Raw genomic sequence first — 22191 nt, forward strand, 5'->3', positions numbered from 1 at the left:
AGGGCTGAGCTATAAATTGACTGCATAAAACCCAAAGTTCACCCACTGGAGATATCCTTAGGTTACTCTATTCAGTTCAAAAACTTTCCCATAAGTTAGAATGGATGTTGTTCATGACCTTGAGTGTCTTAACCGTGCAGGTGTTGGGACATTTAAGTAGTTACTAGCAAAGAGACTGCTCTACATAAGCAGGACCAAAAGTAGACTTAGGACTAAAAATACAAAAATCTTAGTTTCAGTTTTAAGCGTACACAAAGTAATTAACTGTCGGAGGAATTACACCACATAGAAACATTCAGTTGCAAATCACCCAGCATTTTATTACTCACAGAAGTTCCTGATGCTGCAGGGACAGGCTTAACGGATCCTCCCGGTGGTGATGTCCTCTGGGGTTTGGCAGTTGTGCTGGTCCAGTCCGGATGCCTGTGTTCCTCACCCGATTGGGAGGTACTAGCCGTTGTTCTGTCCTCTGGCAGGGAGCGGCACAGGGTGGTGTCCTCTGTCGGACTGGCAGAAGACATGCCTTTGTCGCTCTCTCCACAGGCGAACACTGTCCACTGGTCGGGACTCGTTTTTAAAGCCTTTTTGCACCCACTGAAGTTCAGGCGACTGGCTATCAATGAATTACATCAATGCACACATGTTAATCTTAACACTACATGTGGTTATCAATCAGAGTGTGCACTCGTGGGTGCATATCTGGGGAAAGTACGTCACTCACACCTGTGGCTATCATAACAAGTCACTCCAAGTCAGTAATCGAAGTTCAAATCCTTATCTGTGGGATACACACGTTTAGGGTATGTGTCCTTAATATCACGCTGTAAGCTTCAGGAAAGTTAACTCAAACATTTTTAAACATTTCTATATATTACTACAACACTGAGATATACTCAATATATAAAGCTACCTTATTATGTTGTTGTTGAATTGATAATATTTCATAGTTTTTAATGATTTTATCCTTTCATCAGGTAAATTTAGCATTACTTTAGCTGCTTTGTCTGGAGTATTGTTAAATGAAGTTATCCTTACCTGCAATAACATTTTGAATAAAAATTCTCTAAAATGGAAAACAAGAATATCCAATTTGCCAAAATTCTAGCACAGAATAAGTTACTTTATCATTTCTTCTGAATAATTCAAATAAAATCAACAAAATCAGGCATAATCACCAGATATCTTAAAAGAGAACAATTCAGAAACATGTCATAATTATAAGCAAAACCATGAGCTAAAATACAAATGCAAGTTAATATACATTATCTTCACAGAACTGACAGATTAATTCCTGAGAATCCTGAAAGTAAAGGGATCCTAGAAAAATATATTTTATCATGCCCTTGGGGAAAAAAACTTGATTCTTCCTTTGAATGGTAGATTGTTTTGAATAATAAAAGGTATATGCTCAAAGATATATTCTTAGAACAATAAAAGGTATATTCTTAGAACAAAAGACTAGAATTTCCTAGGTCTGAACAACCCAAGTATTATACATGTGGAATTATATTGACAGGAATAACAATTCCCTGGCTTGCACAACTCCTGTGATTTGGGCTGCTTATGGGGATGCACAGGAGAGGCATTCATTGGGCTGCTTATGGGGATGCACAGGAGAGGCATTCACATGTGCTCTAAAAAAAATGTGTAACTCTTCTGGCGTTGCTACATTTTACTTGTCTCTTCCCTCTCAGAGATGCTGTGATTCTATTAGGTGGTGAGATCTATAGTTCTGCAATGGTAGGCCTCAGTTTCTGCTCTAAAAAAAAAATCACACAGCTCCATAAAATGATTATTTGTCCCCAATGTCTATCCAACTTGAAAACCCTGACCCACTGGTAACTAATCTCTTTTCATTCACAACTGAGCTTGTCTTTGTTCTTCAATAAAACACTGTGCCTTGACCTCTTTTCCATTCTCCCAGAATTTGTATCCTTTCCTTTTTTAGTGACTTCTAATGACCATGTTTTTGTTTCTCACATTATTGTTGAACAAAACTCAATGCCATGTTGATTGGATGCATACCTATAGCCACTGTTTTCATTGGAGTTGCAGACTGCTTTAAAAATGGATTTTAGCGTTGGAAACAGATATGAATTAGATGAGTGAGGTGTGGTTCTATAGGTAAAATATTTGGGATTAAAATTGTGGAGGCAGAAGAATAATATGAGGTGTAGGTGAGCAATAGCAAAGGGAGTGGTCATGCTAAGTAAATACATGATCAAAAAGAAGTCAATGCAAAAACTGAGTACCCATATTTGAGAACCCTACAAGGAGTGTCCTTGAATGCTGGAGGGACATAGATACAACCAGTGTTTCCAAGATGGTTAGAATATGGATTATCAACTAGGAGACCGATGGCATCACCTTCATCAGAACTGTTTTGGGCTGAATATAGAGAAGTGGTGGCAGGATTTGAAAAGATGAGTGCTTTTGATTGTAAGTGACAAAATTTATAATCCCTGATTTAAACCATTAGTCCAGATAATGGTTGTTCCAGGGTATACTATAACTCATTATACTTGAATTCTTTCCATATTTCCTTCTATCATCATCTATATTTTGTGCTCCTTTATGTTCAGTATGGATGTGGTAGCTCCAAATTTCATGTTTTTTTTTTTTTTTATAACTACTTTTTAAGTAAAAAAGGAGCTTTCTTTTTATGACATGGTCATTTATTATAAATGAATCTTCATCAGATCCACCCCATCAGATTTTACCTTTCTACAATAGTTGGTCAGAACAGGGTCACATGAAATACCCCTAGACCAGTGGTTGTCAAACTCATTACTCAGCCAAATATCAACAGTACAATGATTGAAATTCCTTTTGAGAGCCAAATTTTTTAAACTTAAACTTCTTCTAACACCACTTCTTCAAAGTAGACTTGCCCAGGCCATGGTATTTTGTGGAAGAGCCACACTCAAGGGGCCAAAGAGCCTCGAGCCTGCCAACCACTGCCCTAGACCAATCAGTTATAAATGGTAATAGACTAATCAGGATTTAATCCCTCAAGGTTGGGTAAATTTCTGAACAAAATCAGTGTTCAGTTTTCAAGGATTAATGGGGGAATGCCTACTAGATACTCCACCACTAGTATCTGCCATAAAAGATGTGTTTAAGATAAAGATTACTAAAAAAATGTAGACCTCAAATCTTGGTTCTTATTAAAATGGCTGTATAGCTAGTTCGTAGTGTTGCTATGGGGAACATCTTTGAAGGAGAGTAACCTGCTTATCTCAGTCTTTAGTTCCTAGGGCAGAGTATCTCAAACTTGAAAATTTTTGTTTTTCTGCTGTGACACTCATTCTCCTGCAGAGCATATTTCTAAGGAGCAGCTCCACTTCACTGAACACGGTATTGATAAAGTAGGCTTCCAGCTTGATTTCTAGGAAACTAGTTTTAGCTCTCTTCTCTTTCCTTTCACACTCCAGGAAGTATATCAGGATGCATGTGAGTGAAAGGATATAATTAGAGGGATAACCTTGAAGCCATTGTAATTTGTGAGAAAACAGTAAGTCATTCTCCAACTTCGGTGTTTGACCTATTATTATTACCTCCAAATTATGGACCTTGTGACACATATCACAAGTAATTGAAATACACCAGTGTGTCTGGACCCCTAGGTCAAAAGCTTTCATCTGGAGGACAGCCCTCTTCTGTCTTTGTGACCACTGTGCTATTGCTATTACATTGTTGTAATCCTTGGACCCATCATGTTTAAAACTGAATGGTGAGGTTAAAAAGAGAAGAGAAAACGCTGGGCATCTGAAGTGAGAAACACACCAACAATAACACTCAGCCCATTATTAAGCATATCATAAACGCTTAAAAAACCAGAGTTAACCAATATAGAGATTTACCTATAAATTCAGAGTTTTTATCACAAAGGTCAGTTACATTGTAGTAGGGCGATACTGTGCAGCCACAACTGGCCCAACTTCCTGGAGGACAAGGTTTAGACAGAGTGGAGATAAGTAACAGAGTTAATGTTGAAGGGATTAAGACAAAAACTCTTTAAATAGAAAAAAGGAATATATCACTACAAAATACCAATAGAATAAGAAGCCAATAGAATAAGAAGAATGGGTTGGAGGAACTCAGCCAGAGCAAAACCATCTTTAATGAGAGACTTTTCACTAAATTACAAAACATTTTCTTTTCTTGAGAGAGCAGGGGATTTGGAGTTCAATAACAGCTTTACCTCTTACTGCCTATGTCACCTTGGGCAAGACATTGAAATTCCTTGAGTCATCATAGTTCTTAGATACCTTACCTGATATATTAGAAAAATAATAGGTACCTCACAGGGTTGTTATTAGAATTATAGAAACTAGTTCAATGCATATTACTTTGATAAAAGTTTACAAAACAGAGGCTATTACTGTAACTTCATCTTTCCTCACTCTTACTTTTGCAATGACCACTGGCAAAGGAATGTTGTATTCAAAACCTTGATATCCGTAGCAATGGTAATGAATCAGTATTTCTACAATACATTGTGCTACATAATCTGTCCTCTTGGCAGTCCTATGAGGCAATGTTATTGATTTTCCATTTTAGAGAATAGAAAACTGAGACTTAGGGAGTGTTTTATTTGTTTTTAGGTAGTCAGCAGAGTCCATATTTTTAATGACTCATCTCTACTTACCTCCTCTCCTCTTCCCCAACACATCTCTAAAGTCACCCAGTGGGCTTAATTCTTTAAATTCCCACCAAGGCTAACATCAGAGTGATTAAAAACAACACATGCCTTCATGCTTTTACTTCCTGCTGACTCCAGTGCCTGGGGGGTGAGGGTAGACACCTACTGCTTCAGAGTTGGGGCTTGCTGCCAGTGAAGTTTCCCATTTTCTAAACAGCTGGGAGAGCAACACCAGCTGCTTTGAAATATGTGAGAATCACATCCCCAAACTAGAAGACAGCAGTAGGAGGACTCGGGAAGATTGTTTTGTGTTTTATAAGATACTCTTGGCAAGATAAGAGCTTTCTGATTTGATAAGAGACTAAAATCAAGAAGGGAACTTTTTAGTATTTCCCCATTGTAGACACTTTTCAACCTCTTATATTTACTCACATATAAAGTTTGTGAGTCTCAGATAAATAGAAGACAGTCGTTTTAAAGACACTTTAATTGTTTTCCACAAGGTGCAATTTTTACACCTGACATACCCCATGCCTCACATCAGCGATAACAGCATGCTATTGCTCCAGGCTTCCCCGGGAATAATTTCCGAAGCACAGTTCCGTTTTGTTACCTGCTGCCCTTTCCTTCCGGTGTGTGGATGAAACAATAATGGTATAAGTCAGTGCTGCTGCTTCTTATCCTAGATTTAAACCACTGACACGGTACATAATTGTTGTGTCTGTGGGCCAAAGCAGGCATGGGGCTGGAGTAGCACCAAGGTCTACTAGTTGAATGACACTATGGGAAGCACAGGATATGAAAATAACAGAAAACTGGCATCTTTATCATAGATTTTGTTGTGGTATTTGACTAAAGCTACTCATGTTTTCAGTGTAGCTCTTACTTTATAATTATGAAATCCAGTTTTTAATTAAAAAAGAGACCAATACTGTATTGTATAGTTTCATGATAAGCCATGGTCAAAGATTCTGAAAAATCTGGATTACAAAGGAAATTTACAACATGAGGCAGAATTTCAGATGTACTTTGAAACAACAGGGGAGATGACATTTTACTTAAAATTAGAAAAGCATATTCTGAAGATAAGTATAGAAAATGTATATGCTATGTGCAGGGTGGGCCAAAAGCAGGCTTGTTTGTATGTAAAATACAAGAATAAACTCTGGTTTGTGTACTCACAACTGTAAACCTACTTCTGCCCCATCCTGTATATAAGTAAGAACAGAAGTTTATTTATGTACTACCACCAGTCCCCACACTCTTGTAGCCTCCATTTCCCAGAAAAATACCAGAATTTATCTTCAGAAGCAGAGGCATGTCTGACAGCAGCTTAAAGAATATAAGTGTATAAAAGCCTTGAGAACTAAAGAAGCCATCGCTCTGTCATATTTTATTTTACCAAGAATAGAGGTAGGAAAATAACTACTCGATTTGTGTAAACATGTCCTTGATTGAATGCCAGAACATGTGAACTTTTTTTTTCTTTCCAAACAGACACAATATTATAATCACAGGTTTAGAAAGGCAAATACTATGGGATTTCATGAATAAAACCATGATATATTGAAACTGAGGGGAACGTGCTTGCTTATGCAAAAATCTCATTTTGCCAGCCACAGTTACTTTGCTCTCAGAACTGTTCTTTACCCAGGGTTTTTTGATGGCTGGTTTTCAGCCAGGTTTACCCCATGGGAGGCAATTGGCAAGCAATCATCCCCTTTTGGTGTTTCAGCTGCTTGTCATGGCTCCCTCTTTCCTATCTCCTCCAGTGCGGAAGAAATGATATCAAGTTCATGCTGATGGTGAGTGGAGGGCTGCCTTACAATAACAATCCCCTGTATTAAATTTAATGTTTGAAACGCCTGAAGTAGTTTCTATTTTCCTCACTGGATCCTGACCAGTAAAACTTACTAAAAGAATTATGATGAGCTGGACTCATGCTAATTTGATATGATGAGCTGGACTCATGCTAATTTGATATGTAAACTGTGTGTGTAGGGCCGAGGCCGGTTTGGCTCAGTGGATAGAGCATCGGCATGCAGACTGAAAGGTCCCAGGTTCGATTCTGGTCAAGGGCATGTACGTTGGTAGCGGGCGCATCCCCAGTAGGGGGTGTGCAAGAGGCAGCTGATTGATGACTCTCTCTCATCGATGTCTAACTCTCTATACCTCTCTTCCTCTCTGTAAAAAAATCAATAAAATATATTAGGGGAGAGACTTGTACTACTATCCCTCACCTCTTATAAGTACCATAGTTTTATTATGTACAAGTATGTGTAAAGCCCGAACAAAGTATACCAAAAATGTTATCAGGCTTACTCTTAACAACTACCCTGAAAATTATTTTAATTGTAGTTACACTAGAAGAAAACAGAGCTCAGAGAAGCAAATTAACTTCCCAGGCTGCAAATATAAAATACGGTGAAGTTCGGATAGAAATATAGGTTATTTACTATAAAAACCATCATTTTATTCTTGGGTTAAGAGACATTTTTATTGACTAAAAATGAGATTAATCTAAATGTGGGAATTTTGATTTTATAAACATTTCTTTCAACAGAGTTTTAAATATAAATACTGAGAAGCATCATTTGATCATGGTTTTTTTGTGCCATTCCTAGATGCCAAAAAACCTGTTTGATGGGGCTTGGGTATAGATGTCTGGGAAATATTGTTTTGGGGCAGATTAGAAAAAGAGTAATTGAGATAGTCCATCTTTAAAGTATTTTGCATATGGTTTCTATGCTTATATTTCCATAACTTATTTAAATATTCTCTTAAATAATTTATTTCTGTGCCAAGTATCTTATGTAGCATGCCTCAAACAATTATACAGCATGGGAAGACAGTGCTATTTTTTCTACATGGCCTTTAAGGTGAGACTAAATGTTAGAGGACACAAAGATTGCTATAACAACATATGAAAAGGCAATCTGGCCTAGTCTCAGGATCATGGACCACTTTCCTGAGAAACTGATACTATTAGCAGGAGACCTAAGGAAAGAAGAGGAGGTTCCCCGATGAGAAGAGATTATTTCCAGGCAGAGGAAAGGGCTTATAACAAGGCTTGGAGGTGAGGTGATATATGTGGGATATTCACACACTAAAACATCTTAGTTTCATTTCATTATATGGATGGCCTTTATGAAAGCAAGAAGTTGTCTAAGCAAGAAGAGACACAAATCTTATTCAAGGCTTTGTAGTCTGTAACAAAAAGTTTAAAGTGAAGATACATCTTAAAGGTCCATGAAAACCCATCAGTGTATTGTAAAACAAATGGATTTTTTGAGGGATCATTTTTGCATATTTTTAGGGAATGGACCCAGAGAGGAGCAACCAATGCAGCAGCAGAGCTCAGAAACATATTGTATTTGTCCAAGTTAGCTCAGAGTGGTGATGGTAAAGGAGGAAAGATATTGATAGGGTTGCACTAAATGCAACTGGTGAAGGAGAATGGTGAGTCAAAGATGACTTTTAAAGCTCAAGTAATAATGAGTCTGAGAATCATAAGCAAAGTAATGGTAATTATAGTCTTGTAATGGTAATTATAGTCTTGTGAGTCCATTAGTGGGTATAGACTCAGAAAGCCAACAGAGTTTAAAACTGAAATATTTAAAGAACATCTGGAGGAGGCATCCTGCACAGGAAAATCCTACATGGAGCAAGCTGAGAGATAAATTGATAAACTAGACTAAGTTAAATACCCACTGAAAGGATAACATTTTGATTTCTGGTTAGAATGCAGTGGATTTTGATAAGACAGTTACTCTACCAATAACTTGGAAAGCCAGATAAGAGGCATAGCATAAGCAGAAAAAATAGAAGAAAGGAGGGACAAAAGCAATATTCAAAGAAATAATTGTATAAAATTAATTGCCTAAATTTGTTTTCCTAACTGAAAAGAAATCAATTTATGAAGCTTGGTTAAGCATTATTCTATGCACCAAAGTATTGCCAGTTCAATTCCAGATCAGGGCACATACTCAAGTTGTAGGTTTGATACAGGATGTAATCAACTGATGATTCTTTCTTTCTTCTCTCACTCAAAGAAAAAAATTTCAAGAGGCTTGGTAGAGTAAGACCAACATAGTAAAACTACAATAATAAGAGTTAGCTAAAATCTTAAGAGCAGCCAGAGAAGAAAAACCAGTTTGCTTTAAAGGAGATTCATGGAAACTTATGACTGACTTTAAAAGAAATAACGAAGGAAATTAAATGATATATTTACTAATAAGGTGAAAGAAAATAACTGGTAATCTACAGTACAAATAATAATAATATCCTTCAGAAAAAAAGCCGCAATAGGATCCTTGCAGAAAAATAACAAATGAGGGGATTTCTCACCATCAGGCATTTTCAAAAAGGAATATTTAAGGAAGTTATTCAGGTTTAAGAATTTTCTTTCAAATGAAAAATATAAATGCAATAGAAAAAAAGTACATATTTGAGAAATAATAATAAACATTGACTATAAAGTAATATTATAATTGCCCTACAATACACTTAAATGAAATTTGATGATAATATTGTAAAAATGGAATAAGTATACTTGTTTTAATTTTCTATGATTCAACATTATAGAAAAGTAGCAAAAATAATGATTTATGCTAAATCTTAATAAATCAGAAGTATATTTTAAAGCAAAAAAGTCAAAATGTAAATATAACTGAGGAGGTACTAAAGAAGGACAATTGAATATAAAATATTTCATTACCCCCCCACACAAAAAAAAGAGTAAAGAATATATTGTATGATGCTTTAGAGAGACATACTTTAAATAGAGACAAGTAAACGATTGAAATAATTACCAATTTTTTTTTATGAATGATTGAAGAAAATATTAAGTTATTCTACTACCAGACAAAGTAGAATTTGAGGCATAAAAAGAAGCATTTCACAGTGATGAAGAGGCCTTTCTGAAATGACTAATACAATTATAAATCCCCATGAACCCAACAAAATAATGTAAAAAATATACATACATATTTTTAAGTTCATAAAACTAAACATTGGCTCCCTCCCTATCAATGTTTAGTAACAGAGAATAATCTTTCCTTGCTATCATGAGCAACCACAGCACTGAAAAAAATGTTACTTAGAACTACTGAACAATATTAGAATACAATAATCCCCAAGAGAAGAAAAACAAGTGCACCTTCGCCCCCGAGGCTTCCTGGAGACAATTTGTTGACTATAAATGTTATAAGAAATAAGAAAAAAAAATTAGTTGTATTTTTGTATATTAATGAAAAATCATAAAATGAAAACTTCAAAATAACTTTTACAATAGTATCAAAACCAAAATACTTGGAAATATAAGATGTTCACAGATTGAGAGTCAATGTTGTTAAGTTTCATTTCTATCCAGATTATTCTACATTTCTATCCAGATTATTCTACATAGTAAATATAATTCCAGTCAACATCCCACAGGCATTTTTATAAAATTTATCAAGCTGTTCTAAAATTTAATATATTTTATTTTTTCAAATACTTTTATTGATATCAAAGAGAGATTCATTGATCAGCTGTCTCCTTCATGCCCTACACTGGGGATTGAGCCTGCAATCCAGACAGGTGACCTCTTGGTTCATAGGTAGATGCCCAACCACTGCTATGCCAGCCAGCCTATTTTATTTAAAAACTTAATATTAAACTATAATATTCAAGATAGTATTTACTGGCATAAAAGCAAGCATAGAAATGGAACAGAATTGAAAGTCCAGAAATAGATCCACACATATATGGTCAATTTAATTTTCACACTAGTTCCAAGGTAAAAGGAAAAGAAAAGCATTTTCACCAAATGATGCTTGAACTCGTTATCTATATGAAAAAATGTACTGTGCATCACTCTATAAACAAAAATCAATACAAAGTTACCCATGACTTTAAACATAAATCTAAATCTTCAAACATTAAGAAAATCTTGGTAAACTTGTTGTAGCCAATTAATATAAAGAAAAAATTTGGTAAATTGTACTTTAGGAAAGATTCAGTAAGAAAATAAAAATAAAAATCAGACCTGTAGAAATTACACACACACACACACACACATATCCTGGCAAAGAATTTGTAGTAGACTAAAAATGAGGCAAAAAATTTAAACCTTTAAAAATGATATGTGAATGTTCATTAAGTACTGTAAACATATTCAACATCATTAGTAATCACAGAAAATCAGTTTAATATTATCAGATCCTAATATTATCAGATCCCAATGTCATAAAATTAGAAATCATCTTTTCCAGGATATACAAGCTGCCTCCTGCATGCCCCCACACTGAGGTAAAAGACCTGAACTCAGCAAACTAGAGGACATTGAAAAAGATAGAAGATATAAACAAGTGTTCATGTATTGTTAGAATTATCATTAAAATGGCCATACTACTATATGTAATCCCTATTAAAATATCAACAGCATATTTCACAGACAAATATTCCAAAAATTCATATGAAACCAAAAAAGACCACGAATAGCCCCGACAATATTGAAGAAAAAGAACAAAGTTGGAGGGATCATAATACCAGACATCATGTCATACTGTAAAGCCACTGTACTCAAAACAGCCTGGTTCTGGCATACAAATAGGCATGTAGATCAATGGAACAGGGACCCAAGAAATCAACCAAAGGCATTATCCTTTTAATTACTTTTAATTAATGATGAGGCAAAGCATAATGGAGCAGAGACAGCTTCAATAAATGTTGGGAAAATTAGACAGGTATATGTAAAAAAAATGAAACTAGACCATCAACTTACATCATACACAAGAATAAACTCAAAATGGATAAAAGACTTAAATGTAAGATGTGAAGCCATAATATTTACAGATACATCTCTTAGGGCAAAGGAAACAGAAAATAAACAAATGGGACTGTATCAAAATGAAAAGATAGCCCAATGATTCACCCAATAAGGGGTTAATTTTCAAAATATATAGGGTACTCATACAACTTAACAAAAGGAAGACACCATTTTAAAAATGGGCAAAGGAGCTAAATAGACACTTCTCCAAAGTGGACATAGAGAAGGTCAAGAGACATTAAAAAAAACAAAACCTCAAAGTCACTGATCATCAGAGATATGCAAATTAAATCAACAATGATGGTATCAATGAGGTACCCTCTCACACCTGTCAGAATGGCTATCATTAACAAATCAATGAAGTATAGTGGTGTGGAGAAAGGGAACCCTAGTACACTGCTAGTGGGAATGCAGACTGGTGCAGCCACTATAGAAAACAGTATAGAGTCTTCTTAAAAAAATTAAAAATGGAACTCCCATTTGACCCAGATCCCACTTCAAGAAATATATTCTAAGAATCCTGAAACACCAATCAGAAAGAATAGATGCACCCCTATGTTCACACCAGCACATATTACAATAGGTAAGATTTGGAAACAATGCAAGTGCCCATCAGCAGATAAGTAGATAAAAAAGTTATGGTATGTTTACACAATGGAATGGTATGTTTACTATGTAGTTATAAAGAGAAAGAACTACTATCACTTGCAACAGCATGGATGGACCTGGCGAGCAGATTCATGAGAAACTGCAGAATCTCAGAGGAATGGTGGAAGAGGTTAGGTGGGTGGGAGAGGAATGGTGGAAGAGGTTAGGTGGGTGGGAAGAGATCAAGCAAAGAACTTGTATGGATAACATGGACACGAACAATAGGTTGGTGAAGGCCTGGGATAGGCGTTGGGGCCGGCTAGAAAAAGGCAGTGGGAGAAAAACGGGGACAAATACTTTCAATAATGAAGATTTTTTTTAAAACTTTCTACTTAGAATATGATGGAATATAAACAATATCAAACCACCATCTTAACAAAATGCCTTGCCAAGTATGATATACTCACTTTTCTTTGTACCAGTATGCATTAGAAAAATTCTAAAACCTTACCAAAACATTTATTAGGTAGTCAATTAAAAAAAAATTAGACAATATAGTAATGTTAGTGCAATTATTCCAACTACAGAATACCTGAAGATACATACACATTGGCCGAGGCATATTACTGAGGGAGGGCTGTGGAATGGGTTAGAAGAGCGCCAACTACTTGACCCAAACTTCCTGGATTCAAATTCTAGCTTGCAAGCTACCAAGCACTCTAGGTCCTCGTCTACAAAATGGAGATAATGGAAGTCTTTACCTCACTGAGTCAGTTCTTTTACAATTCAGTGTTTCCCAAAGTGTGGTACGCGTACCCCCAGGGGTACTGGAAGAGTTTGGTGGGGGTACGCGTTGCACCGGAGTTTGGTGGGGATATGCACTGCACCAACGTGCTTAGCTGCGCCTAATTCTATGTTCTCATGAAGTACAAGGGGTACTCAGCGTTACGAAAATTATAGAAGGGGTACACATATGTCAAAAGTTTGGGAAACACTGCAGTACATCAACAATGCCAACATATAGGAAGCACACAATTTGTATATGCTGTTGTTATAGTTGGAGCCACACTCCACATATTTGCTTTTTTTTTTTTTTTTAGTCTTGCATCTCTGCAATGTAAAGACCCCTGGTAGATCATTAAGTTAGGATAGACACCGACACTCACAAGAATATCATGGGATACACATGGTATCAGTTTACCCAGATTAGAGAACAGGAACTACATCTTTCCAGGCATCATCAGACTTCCGTCTCCACAGGAGTCCCAGTAGCAAGAGCTGGCATGGCAGTTCACACCAGGGCTGGGAAGCTGTGTTTTCCCCAGATGACAGCCCAGGTGCAAGGAGATGAGATTCACATCAAAGGGAGTGAAGTTCACTTACACATATCCTCATCATGCAAACATATATCTGATGGATGTGCTGTGTCTGGAATATGGGGTGTTAGAGTGTTACAGTATAAGCTATTCTGCTGTTCTGACACAATATAGATGAGGAACTTAGAAAATAATAAAAGGAAAAACTAGCATGTCTTTTCTCCCCAGTATTCCTCTTGGCTATCCATATAGAAAAGGGCTCTGGCCAAGGTGGCTCAGTTGGTTGGGTGTCATCCTGTGCACCAAAAGGTTGCCAGTTTGATTCCTGATCAGAACACATACCCAGGCTGCGGGTTCCATCCTAGGTAGGGGGCTTGCAGGAAGCAGTTGTTCAAGGTTATGCTCCTACTCTGTCCCTTTCCCTTCCTCTCTCTTTCTAAAACTCAATTTTAAAATAGCTTTTAAAAAATTATTACAATAGTATTTTAACATTCTAGCTTGTCAGAGTTGTGGAAGCTTACATCACAGGCATTGAAATGTTGGATTTTGTAAAAATACAGATGGTCTATGTATATTAGTCACATGGAGAAAATGTTGACATTTTATGAGGAAACAGAAAATACCGTTGATTGTTGTTATGCTCCTTTTCTGTACCAAAGGGTTGTAGACATATCTCTAAATAGACCTGAAGCTTATGTCTGAAAGCATGTTTAAAACTGGACATAACTGCACTGTAGCTTTACTGAAACCACAAAGTACATATTACAGAAGCAAGACCACAATAAAATAAACTAAGCTTCCTGTAGAAAGATAATATTGAATAGGACTCTTATTTAGATGGTTGTAATTTGGATTGTTTACAAATACATCTTGCAGTTAGAGTAAGAGCTAACTTACTGAACATAATTACTTTGTATTCATTTAGATCCTCAAAATAAAAATACAACAAAAACAGAGGCAGAACTTCCCAATTTACGTTTGGACATAGACAGTACTGAGAAACGTATGGTATCGTTAATAGACCGGCAAGCTCAGACATTTTGAAACCACACTAGTGTTGCATGAATAAACACAGGTCACCAACATAGGAAAAGCAGCTATCTTCCTACTCACTATGGTAGGAGAACACATCTCTGATTTATTTAGGATACGAGCCTTTAAATTATGTCAACATCCTCTTTGAAAAGTTACTCAACGCTTTGGCCCCTTTATGGAATAGGGAGAGGGAAATAGGAAGCTGCGTATATGTACCCACATGCATATTTACATATTAACCTTAGGAGGTTTAAAGCCTTGGAATCCAATTTCATTTTCATTTGAAACCTTGATTAAGAACACTTCACGTGGATCAGACAGGAATGTCATCAGATATTAGGAAAAATGACTCCTTCTATGGTAAACGTTTCAAGTTACATTTGCCTAGAAGAATTTTTAGTTGAAAATGAGTTGTAATGGTAAAAAAAATAAAGTAAAATAAATTGGGGTCCTGGGTTTTGTAGTCTGATTACTCTATCGGGCCTTTCAAGTAAATTAACATTCTTGTCCTGCACAGGTTAATTGACTGAATTGCGAAATTCAGAACTTTGTTCAATAAGTTTAACAGTCTCTAATATGATACATTATCCTACTCCAATGTACTATTGATTTCACAGAAGTAATTCTGCTGAATCATCCCTGTGAAGGGTTTTTCATGGACGTAAACCTGACAAAGGGACATGCATGATTTTTCACAGACAACATTACGCGGTTACTTGCTGTGAGTAGGTAGGACCCACTGCTTGAGCCTCCAGCAAAATTCCCTGCCATTTTCCAGGCTTGCCTGGGCCCATTGCTTCTGTGGCCTGCGAGTTGGTAATAGCAGACACAGCCACGCATCTCAGTACACACAGCTCTTAGACCTGAAGAACCTCCTGGAATGTCTTGTGAGCTTTCCAAATGAAGTAACAGTATTCTCCTGGCAACTGTCCTAATCTGTCTGCAAAACCGGTGGTCTTCATGCTCACCTATGGGGATGTTATGTCCTAGGAGTTTTCCAGTCACCCAGAGGAGGTTTGCTGTGGCCAGTTTGGCTTTTAAAGTAAATGCATTTGTAAAAAGCCAGCATACAGCATCACAACGGAACTGACAGGGCTTTGCTGATTCTCGGAGGCAAGAAGATAAGGCACAGATTGCACTTAAACATCCTCTGTAGACTACAGGTTTTTGCACAGCATTTATATAGAAAAATAAAAAAGCAATACAGCCTATACCTGACAAAGGTTAATGAGTCAAGAAGAGGATTGGGGAATATGTGGTTTAGTCTGGGAAAGCCACAGCCACTGGTGACATCCTGAACAGCAGGGCCTCCTTCTGTGGAAGGCTTTATGCTAATACAGAGCCCTCAGGTAAACCAAATATTTTCATGTTTGAGAAATTCACCAAGTATCCTCAATACTATTCATACTAATTCATCATTCAGAAAAAAAAACTTTGTTTTCCTATAGTGAGATCTGAAACAACTTTAGAATCCAAAAGAGTTCTGGGAGGCTTTTAATGAAAATTATTAAAGTATCCATTATAGCCCGCAGTCTGCCCACAGAGCAATGTTAATGACAATGTGTGTTGTTCTGTTCAAAGTCCAGTGTCTCTTGAGTTGGGAACAGATTTAGAAGCTGTGTCATCTGAAATATGGTATATATGAGTGCTTCATGAAATCCTGTTTAATGTTTGCCCAACATTTGTCATCTTACCAATGAACAGATTTTACATGTCTGGATTCAATACACATGAAGACTTAAAGATGTGTGCACTTGTCAAGTATCACTACCTTTCAAATTACCAATTTTTTGTTGTTACCTTTTCAAGAATTTCAGGCTTAGCATATAATGGAGCTAATTAAATTTTTTTCCGCTATGGCGCAGCCAGCCAGACCACTGCTCCAGGCATATAACCTCACTCACTGCTTCCCTTCTCTCATTTATTCTGTAGTGAGATGGGACTCTGCAAGCTGCAAAGGTGGAGTACTCAGGCCAGGCAGCTGCTGATGGATTTTAGTAACTACAGAGTGGCTGTCTGAGTTGAAACCCTGACAGCACACATCAGAGAGAGGCGATAGTGAAGGCTATCTCTCGGTCTTAGTTGGTTGTGGATGACAACGTGACAAATGGAAATTATGGAAGAGGTATTAGTTGTATAAAAATGAACCAACTTGGCTTAGCTATAAGGTATTTGCAAGATTCTAGAAGTACCATCCCATTTTCCTCTAAGATTAATTTGTGAACAACTCAGACAACATAATAATTAAACATGGAATCATGTGAGGAAAAAGGTTTTTGTTTAGTAATGTCATTAATGCATCTTGATAATTAAGCAATTTTGTCCATCTTCACAAGAATGGGATTATTTAAGTATTATTTAAGTATATTTTGTCCATCTTCACAAGAATGGGATTATTTAAGTATTTTTAAGTATTTAAAAATAATTAACTATTCAGCAATCAGCCTACTAGGTTCTTTACACTTATTAAGTTGGGGAAAATGCTTATTAAGATTCTTCCCAACTTAATATTTCAGAAAACCAGGATGAAACTGGTTAAATGATTTCCCCAAATTACCAAATGGCAAGTTAGGAATTTAAAGCCAACTTTGATGAAAAGCCTTAGCTTTCTTTACTAACACATTGCATGATACATTAAAAAGTTCTGTGTTTAATGTAGATTCATTTTAGGTGAAATTGCCTGGGAAATTTTCATGAAAGTGGTATTCATGCATGTATACATTTATATGTGTGTATGATATTTATCATAAACTATCAATTCCCTGAGAGGAGGAATTTTTATTAATAGTTGTTGTTCTTATACAATTACTTATATGTAATATAACTCTTATTGTGGATAGTCGTCTGTAACAGAAGGGCCTAGAAGCACCCCTGCAAAGGGAGAAACATTACAAGGAAAGTAATGACCATCTGGACCTTTAATATTAATTACTACTTATAGAACCCGTTTCACTAAAATCCAACAGAAAGAAATCTAACATGTCATTTTAAAAGATTACATATAGATGGCTAGATTGATCTAGATAATTGCACATAAAATGAATGCATTCATTTCAACGACACTAAATCTCTTTAGAGTCCTGATGGCGCTCCTGACCCATATTTCTTTCTTTTCCCTTCTACAGCTGGACAGCGTCACCTCCCTAATCCAAGCGGCCAAAAACCTAATGAATGCTGTAGTGCAAACAGTGAAAATGTCTTACATCGCCTCAACCAAGATCATCCGGATTCAGAGTCCCACCGGGCCCCGGCACCCGGTGGTGATGTGGAGAATGAAGGCTCCTGCAAAAAAGCCCTTGATTAAAAGAGAGAAGCCAGAAGAAACGTGTGCCGCTGTCAGACGAGGCTCCGCAAAGAAAAAAATCCACCCAGTGCAGGTCATGAGTGAATTTAGAGGAAGACAGGTCTACTGAAACCACTATTTTACTCCATGTCTATATTAAAAAGTCCTGGCTACACACACTGCTTTAATTTCACACTTGATTAATACTGTAAATTCACTATCTTTTAGAGCACATGTGTCAAACACAAGGCCCGCGGACCAAATCCGTCCCGCCAGGCCTTGCAATGTGGCCCGCACCGAGCTGTCATCACTGCACTCCACTGCGTTTCCATCATAATGACAGTTTATGACTGTTCAGTAAACCATTCGGCCCACGATTTAGGCTGGATTTTAGATTTTGGCCCCTTCTCTGATTGAGTTCGACATCCCTATTTTAGAGGTTAAGCCACAAGTAACTTAACCCTTTGCACTCCAAACCATTCTGGACATTGGCTACCAGCTACTCGACGCTACTTTGCGGCGGACACGTGCGTTGAATTAACTCAATTCCCCGTAATCACTAAGAAACTGCAATGTCCCCCCTGAGAGGGGACATCCGAGTGATATGCTAGAATTCTGATGTCCCCTGAGAGGGGACAGCGGAGTGCAAAGGGTTAAAACACTGAAGGTGGAACCAACATGAGCATCATATATTTGGGGCCATGTTATGGTCATCTCTGTATGCCTAATACAGTGGTCAGCAAACTCATTATATTATAGAACAGAGCCAAATATCAACAGTACAACGATTGAAATTTCTTTTGAGAGCCAAATTTTTTAAACTTAAACTATACAGGCAGGTACATTGTTATTAACTTAATTAGGGTACTCTTTCAATCGTACTGTATGTACACGCCCGCACATGGTAATTTGTGGAAGAGTCACACAAGGGGCCAAAGAGCCTCGGTTTGCTGACCACAGGCCTAGTAAGTAATCAATATATGTTTGTTGAATGAATTAAAACTTCAGGTGCCATTTAGCTTTTCCCATCACCGAGAATATCTTACATTCACTACCAAAGAACATAGGAGATTCAAGTGAATGTTATTCACCAGTAATAACTTGATTACATTCACCCTTTTACTTTTAAATTTAAAAATTGATATGAGCTCCTGACTTGGTTTTTAATGGAAACCAAAAAACCTCAAAAAATATTTTCCCGTTAAAACTTTCCTTACTTGGCCTGATCTAACAGATGTGTGATCCTTGTATAGGGGGGGAGAATATCTATCTCTACATGTCTCTGTCAACTGGTTGGGATGACATCGTCAGAAACTAACCAACCTTGAGCAGTCAAGCTGCAACCTAGATTTTTTTAAAGATCAGCATTGATTATTAATGAAGCAATTTATTAACATTATGAAAGTTACAATGAGTTTTAATTCCACAAATGTGCCTTCTAGGGTCCCACTGTGTTTAGCAGTTCTGCTGGGTTTGAGTCCATCAGAATTTATACATGGAGGGAGAGTTATTACCCACTTAGGGAAACGGGACATCTAAGTACATCCCTGAGTGAACTATGCCAACAGGAGTGCTAAGTAGTTCTGCATGACTCTAAAATTTCATTTGTATCAGCTTGCAATTGTAATTAAAAGGAAATGGCCGGTCTGAAAAACCTTTGACATTGAGTAAGATATCACTGTGTAAAATGTATCATTGAACTATGAAGTAGAGTTCATGGCAATGTGGCTGGAGTGATTTTTAATAACATTCTTTTAAATAAAAGTCACCGGGGTCATTTTTTAACTGTGCTCCCAGTGCACAGTCTCAATCATAGTGCTCATCCCTAGTTGAGTTAGTAATGAATTTCATAACAGTCATGGAGTCCAGTGTATTGTTTTTCTCATGCTTTCTTCTCTGCTCTCTGATGAAGTTAAATTTCAGTTATTCCTTTTCTCATGCATAGAGCCACCATTCACAGAATTTTAAACATAGGTTCCCTGTTCTACTTTATTAATATGTTACTACATATTGTAACTACATTTTGTAAAACATTGCCATAAACAGATTACTTCAACAGCCACATCATCTTAGTTTGATGAAGTAAAATTCAAACATGCAGCAACAATTGATATTAGGATGACTAGTCTGAATAAAGAAATTGGAAAAGCACTTATTAAATTGGTTACTATGGAAAAATGGTAACTTTTATTCTAATTAATTATTTTATTTTTCTAAACTTTTGAGTTTCCTGGGCTCAGCACATAAACTTCCTAGGAGGAATGAGCTTCTCCCTGTCTTTATGCACTGGCCTATAGGAATTATTCTGGAAAGAACACACTCCCTACAAGAGAAGGCAGTGCAGGAAGGAATTAAGAAATTAAAAATAATCATATCTCCTAGAACTATCTTTTTTTTAAATATATATTTTATTGATTTTTTACAGCGAGGAAGAGAGAGGGATAGATAGTTAGAAACATCGATGAGAGTCATCGATCAGCTGCCTCTTGCACACCCCCTACTGGGGATGTGCCCGCAACCAAGGTACATGCCCTTGACCGGAATCAAACCCACAGGCTGATGCTCTATCCACTGAGCCAAACCGGTTTCTGCATGTCCTAGAACTATCTTGATAAATGAAGCAAAATAAGAGTTTCTTTTGTTAAAATGTTACCATCATTTTCTACTCAAAGAGTAAACAATACAAGAGTGACATCTATAACATATCCTTTTCTCAGACACAAGTGCAAAAATTTTAAGTTAGTTAAGAAAATAAATGTGTAAGATATCACCATACTGCTAGGTGCATGTTTTAGTTTCAAAAGCCACATGCTCAAGAATCACAACAGCCCCATTTAGAAAGTCTAATGTCCCTTTAATCCTGCCTCAGCTTTCCACAGGTTAAAGGTTAGAACGAGGCATTAGATTCCAAAAAGAGCAGAAGTAACTTGAAAGTATTCAATTACCAGGTAGCCTCTGTATCTTTAAAAAACTGACTCCACACAAAATGTGATGTGAACAAGGCCTCCTCTTCAAAGTAGGTAGATGTCCAACTTAGCTCAAAGTAAACAATTTATAATTAAATAAAACTTATTTTGGAAAAAAAAGAACTTGGAAAATAGCCCAGGAATAAAGCCTGCTATAGTAATCAAAGGTGTAACAAGAACAGGATGCACAGAGCTGAGAAAGGCATCTGTCTGCCTGAGTGAATTTTTGCAGTTGGCCAACATTTCAAGATTTAGTCTATTTCAAATCTGCTAATAATATAAGTGCTAATACACAGGAAAATGAGCAACAAAAATATTAACAAACCTTTGCATTACAAAGCATAGCTAAATGAGTCTAACCAGTATGTATGAATGTATTAGATTTCTATTAAGCACTACTTCTCTAGGAGAAAACAAATGAGAGTGACACCTTGGTGGCCCATCCATACACCTTTTCAAATCACATCACAGATCAGTGCTTCATCCTGTTAACCAAAGTTCACTTTTTTTCTTTTAGTGAAATCAATTTATGGAGGAAACAAAAGCTCCTTGCAGAGGAGAACGGGGTGTAGACTACCTACAAGGACAGTTTCCTCCTGGTTAGCCACCAGCATCGCTGACAAACATTAGACTGGAATCAGAATGTTAAGTTAGAAAACACCCAAAAAATCATAATCCACTAAGGAGTCTTCTAATTATAAAAAATGGAAGGTTTTCATCAAGCAGGAAAAGCAAGTCATATGAATTTCTCCCCTTTAATCATCACAAGTGAAAATTATTAGAATATTTGTTTCCAATACAGTTTCTGGGATATAACTCAAACGGGTCATGAAAATTAAACGATATGTTTTTTTACAGTAATTTGTTTTATATCCCCTTCCTGTTTGTCTTATACATTTATAGTTTTCTCTCATGCCATAGAAAATACAATATTCTTAAATGTGCCTTCTGACTTTTGCACATTTCTTAATTTGTTAGTATCAATAAAAATATGTGTCTGCCATAAAATTACTTCTGTTTAAAAGGTAAGGCCCACCATAGCTACACAGAAAGGCCCATTCTTGCACTCTTAATGGCTTCAAAGGAAGTCCGTTTTTAAGTCATACAAAAGCAAGCTAGTGACCACACAGTTACATGCCCAATTTGGTCCTCACATCTTATTAGTGCTCCTCAAATTCAGTAAGGAGTGGCTGAAAGACTGCCTAAAAACAGAGACAATATTCTCACTGGCCTTGACTTTCAAGGTGGTCCTTTCATCTCACCCATCCCTGTGCTGGGTGTCCTCCTATTACCTGCTGATACCTTTCCACCAGAATGATACAGGGCTGCTCATCCCAGTCAGTTACCTCCATTCCCTCCTGGCCCTTGCACCAAAGTATCTCTCATCTCCTTAGGTGTCTATGCTACCTACAAATTGATAATTTCTATAGTGTTCTAGTTAAAATTATGAATTTTAATTGCCAGCAGCATTCTTCCTTTTTTTTCTATTCCAGAATATATTCTTATTCCTTTTGGTGTGAAATGCACACTTCCATGCTAGTGATTGT

General features: G+C 36.7%; 1 protein-coding gene across 1 annotated transcript in view; it reads left to right on the top strand.

The window, feature by feature from the left end:
• CTNNA3 (catenin alpha 3) overlaps nt 1-17902 on the top strand; it is a 1168431-nt gene extending 1150529 nt beyond the window's left edge. The window contains exon 17 of the mRNA XM_036438342.2: nt 17521-17902. Within this exon, the coding sequence (XP_036294235.1) occupies nt 17521-17808 (288 nt within the window). The 3' untranslated portion in view covers nt 17809-17902. The remainder of the gene's footprint in view (nt 1-17520) is intronic.
• The last annotated feature ends 4289 nt before the right edge of the window (nt 17903-22191 follow it).

This window comes from Pipistrellus kuhlii, unplaced genomic scaffold (assembly GCF_014108245.1).
Source record: "Pipistrellus kuhlii isolate mPipKuh1 unplaced genomic scaffold, mPipKuh1.p scaffold_m20_p_15, whole genome shotgun sequence".
NCBI classification, from domain to species: Eukaryota; Metazoa; Chordata; class Mammalia; order Chiroptera; family Vespertilionidae; genus Pipistrellus; species Pipistrellus kuhlii.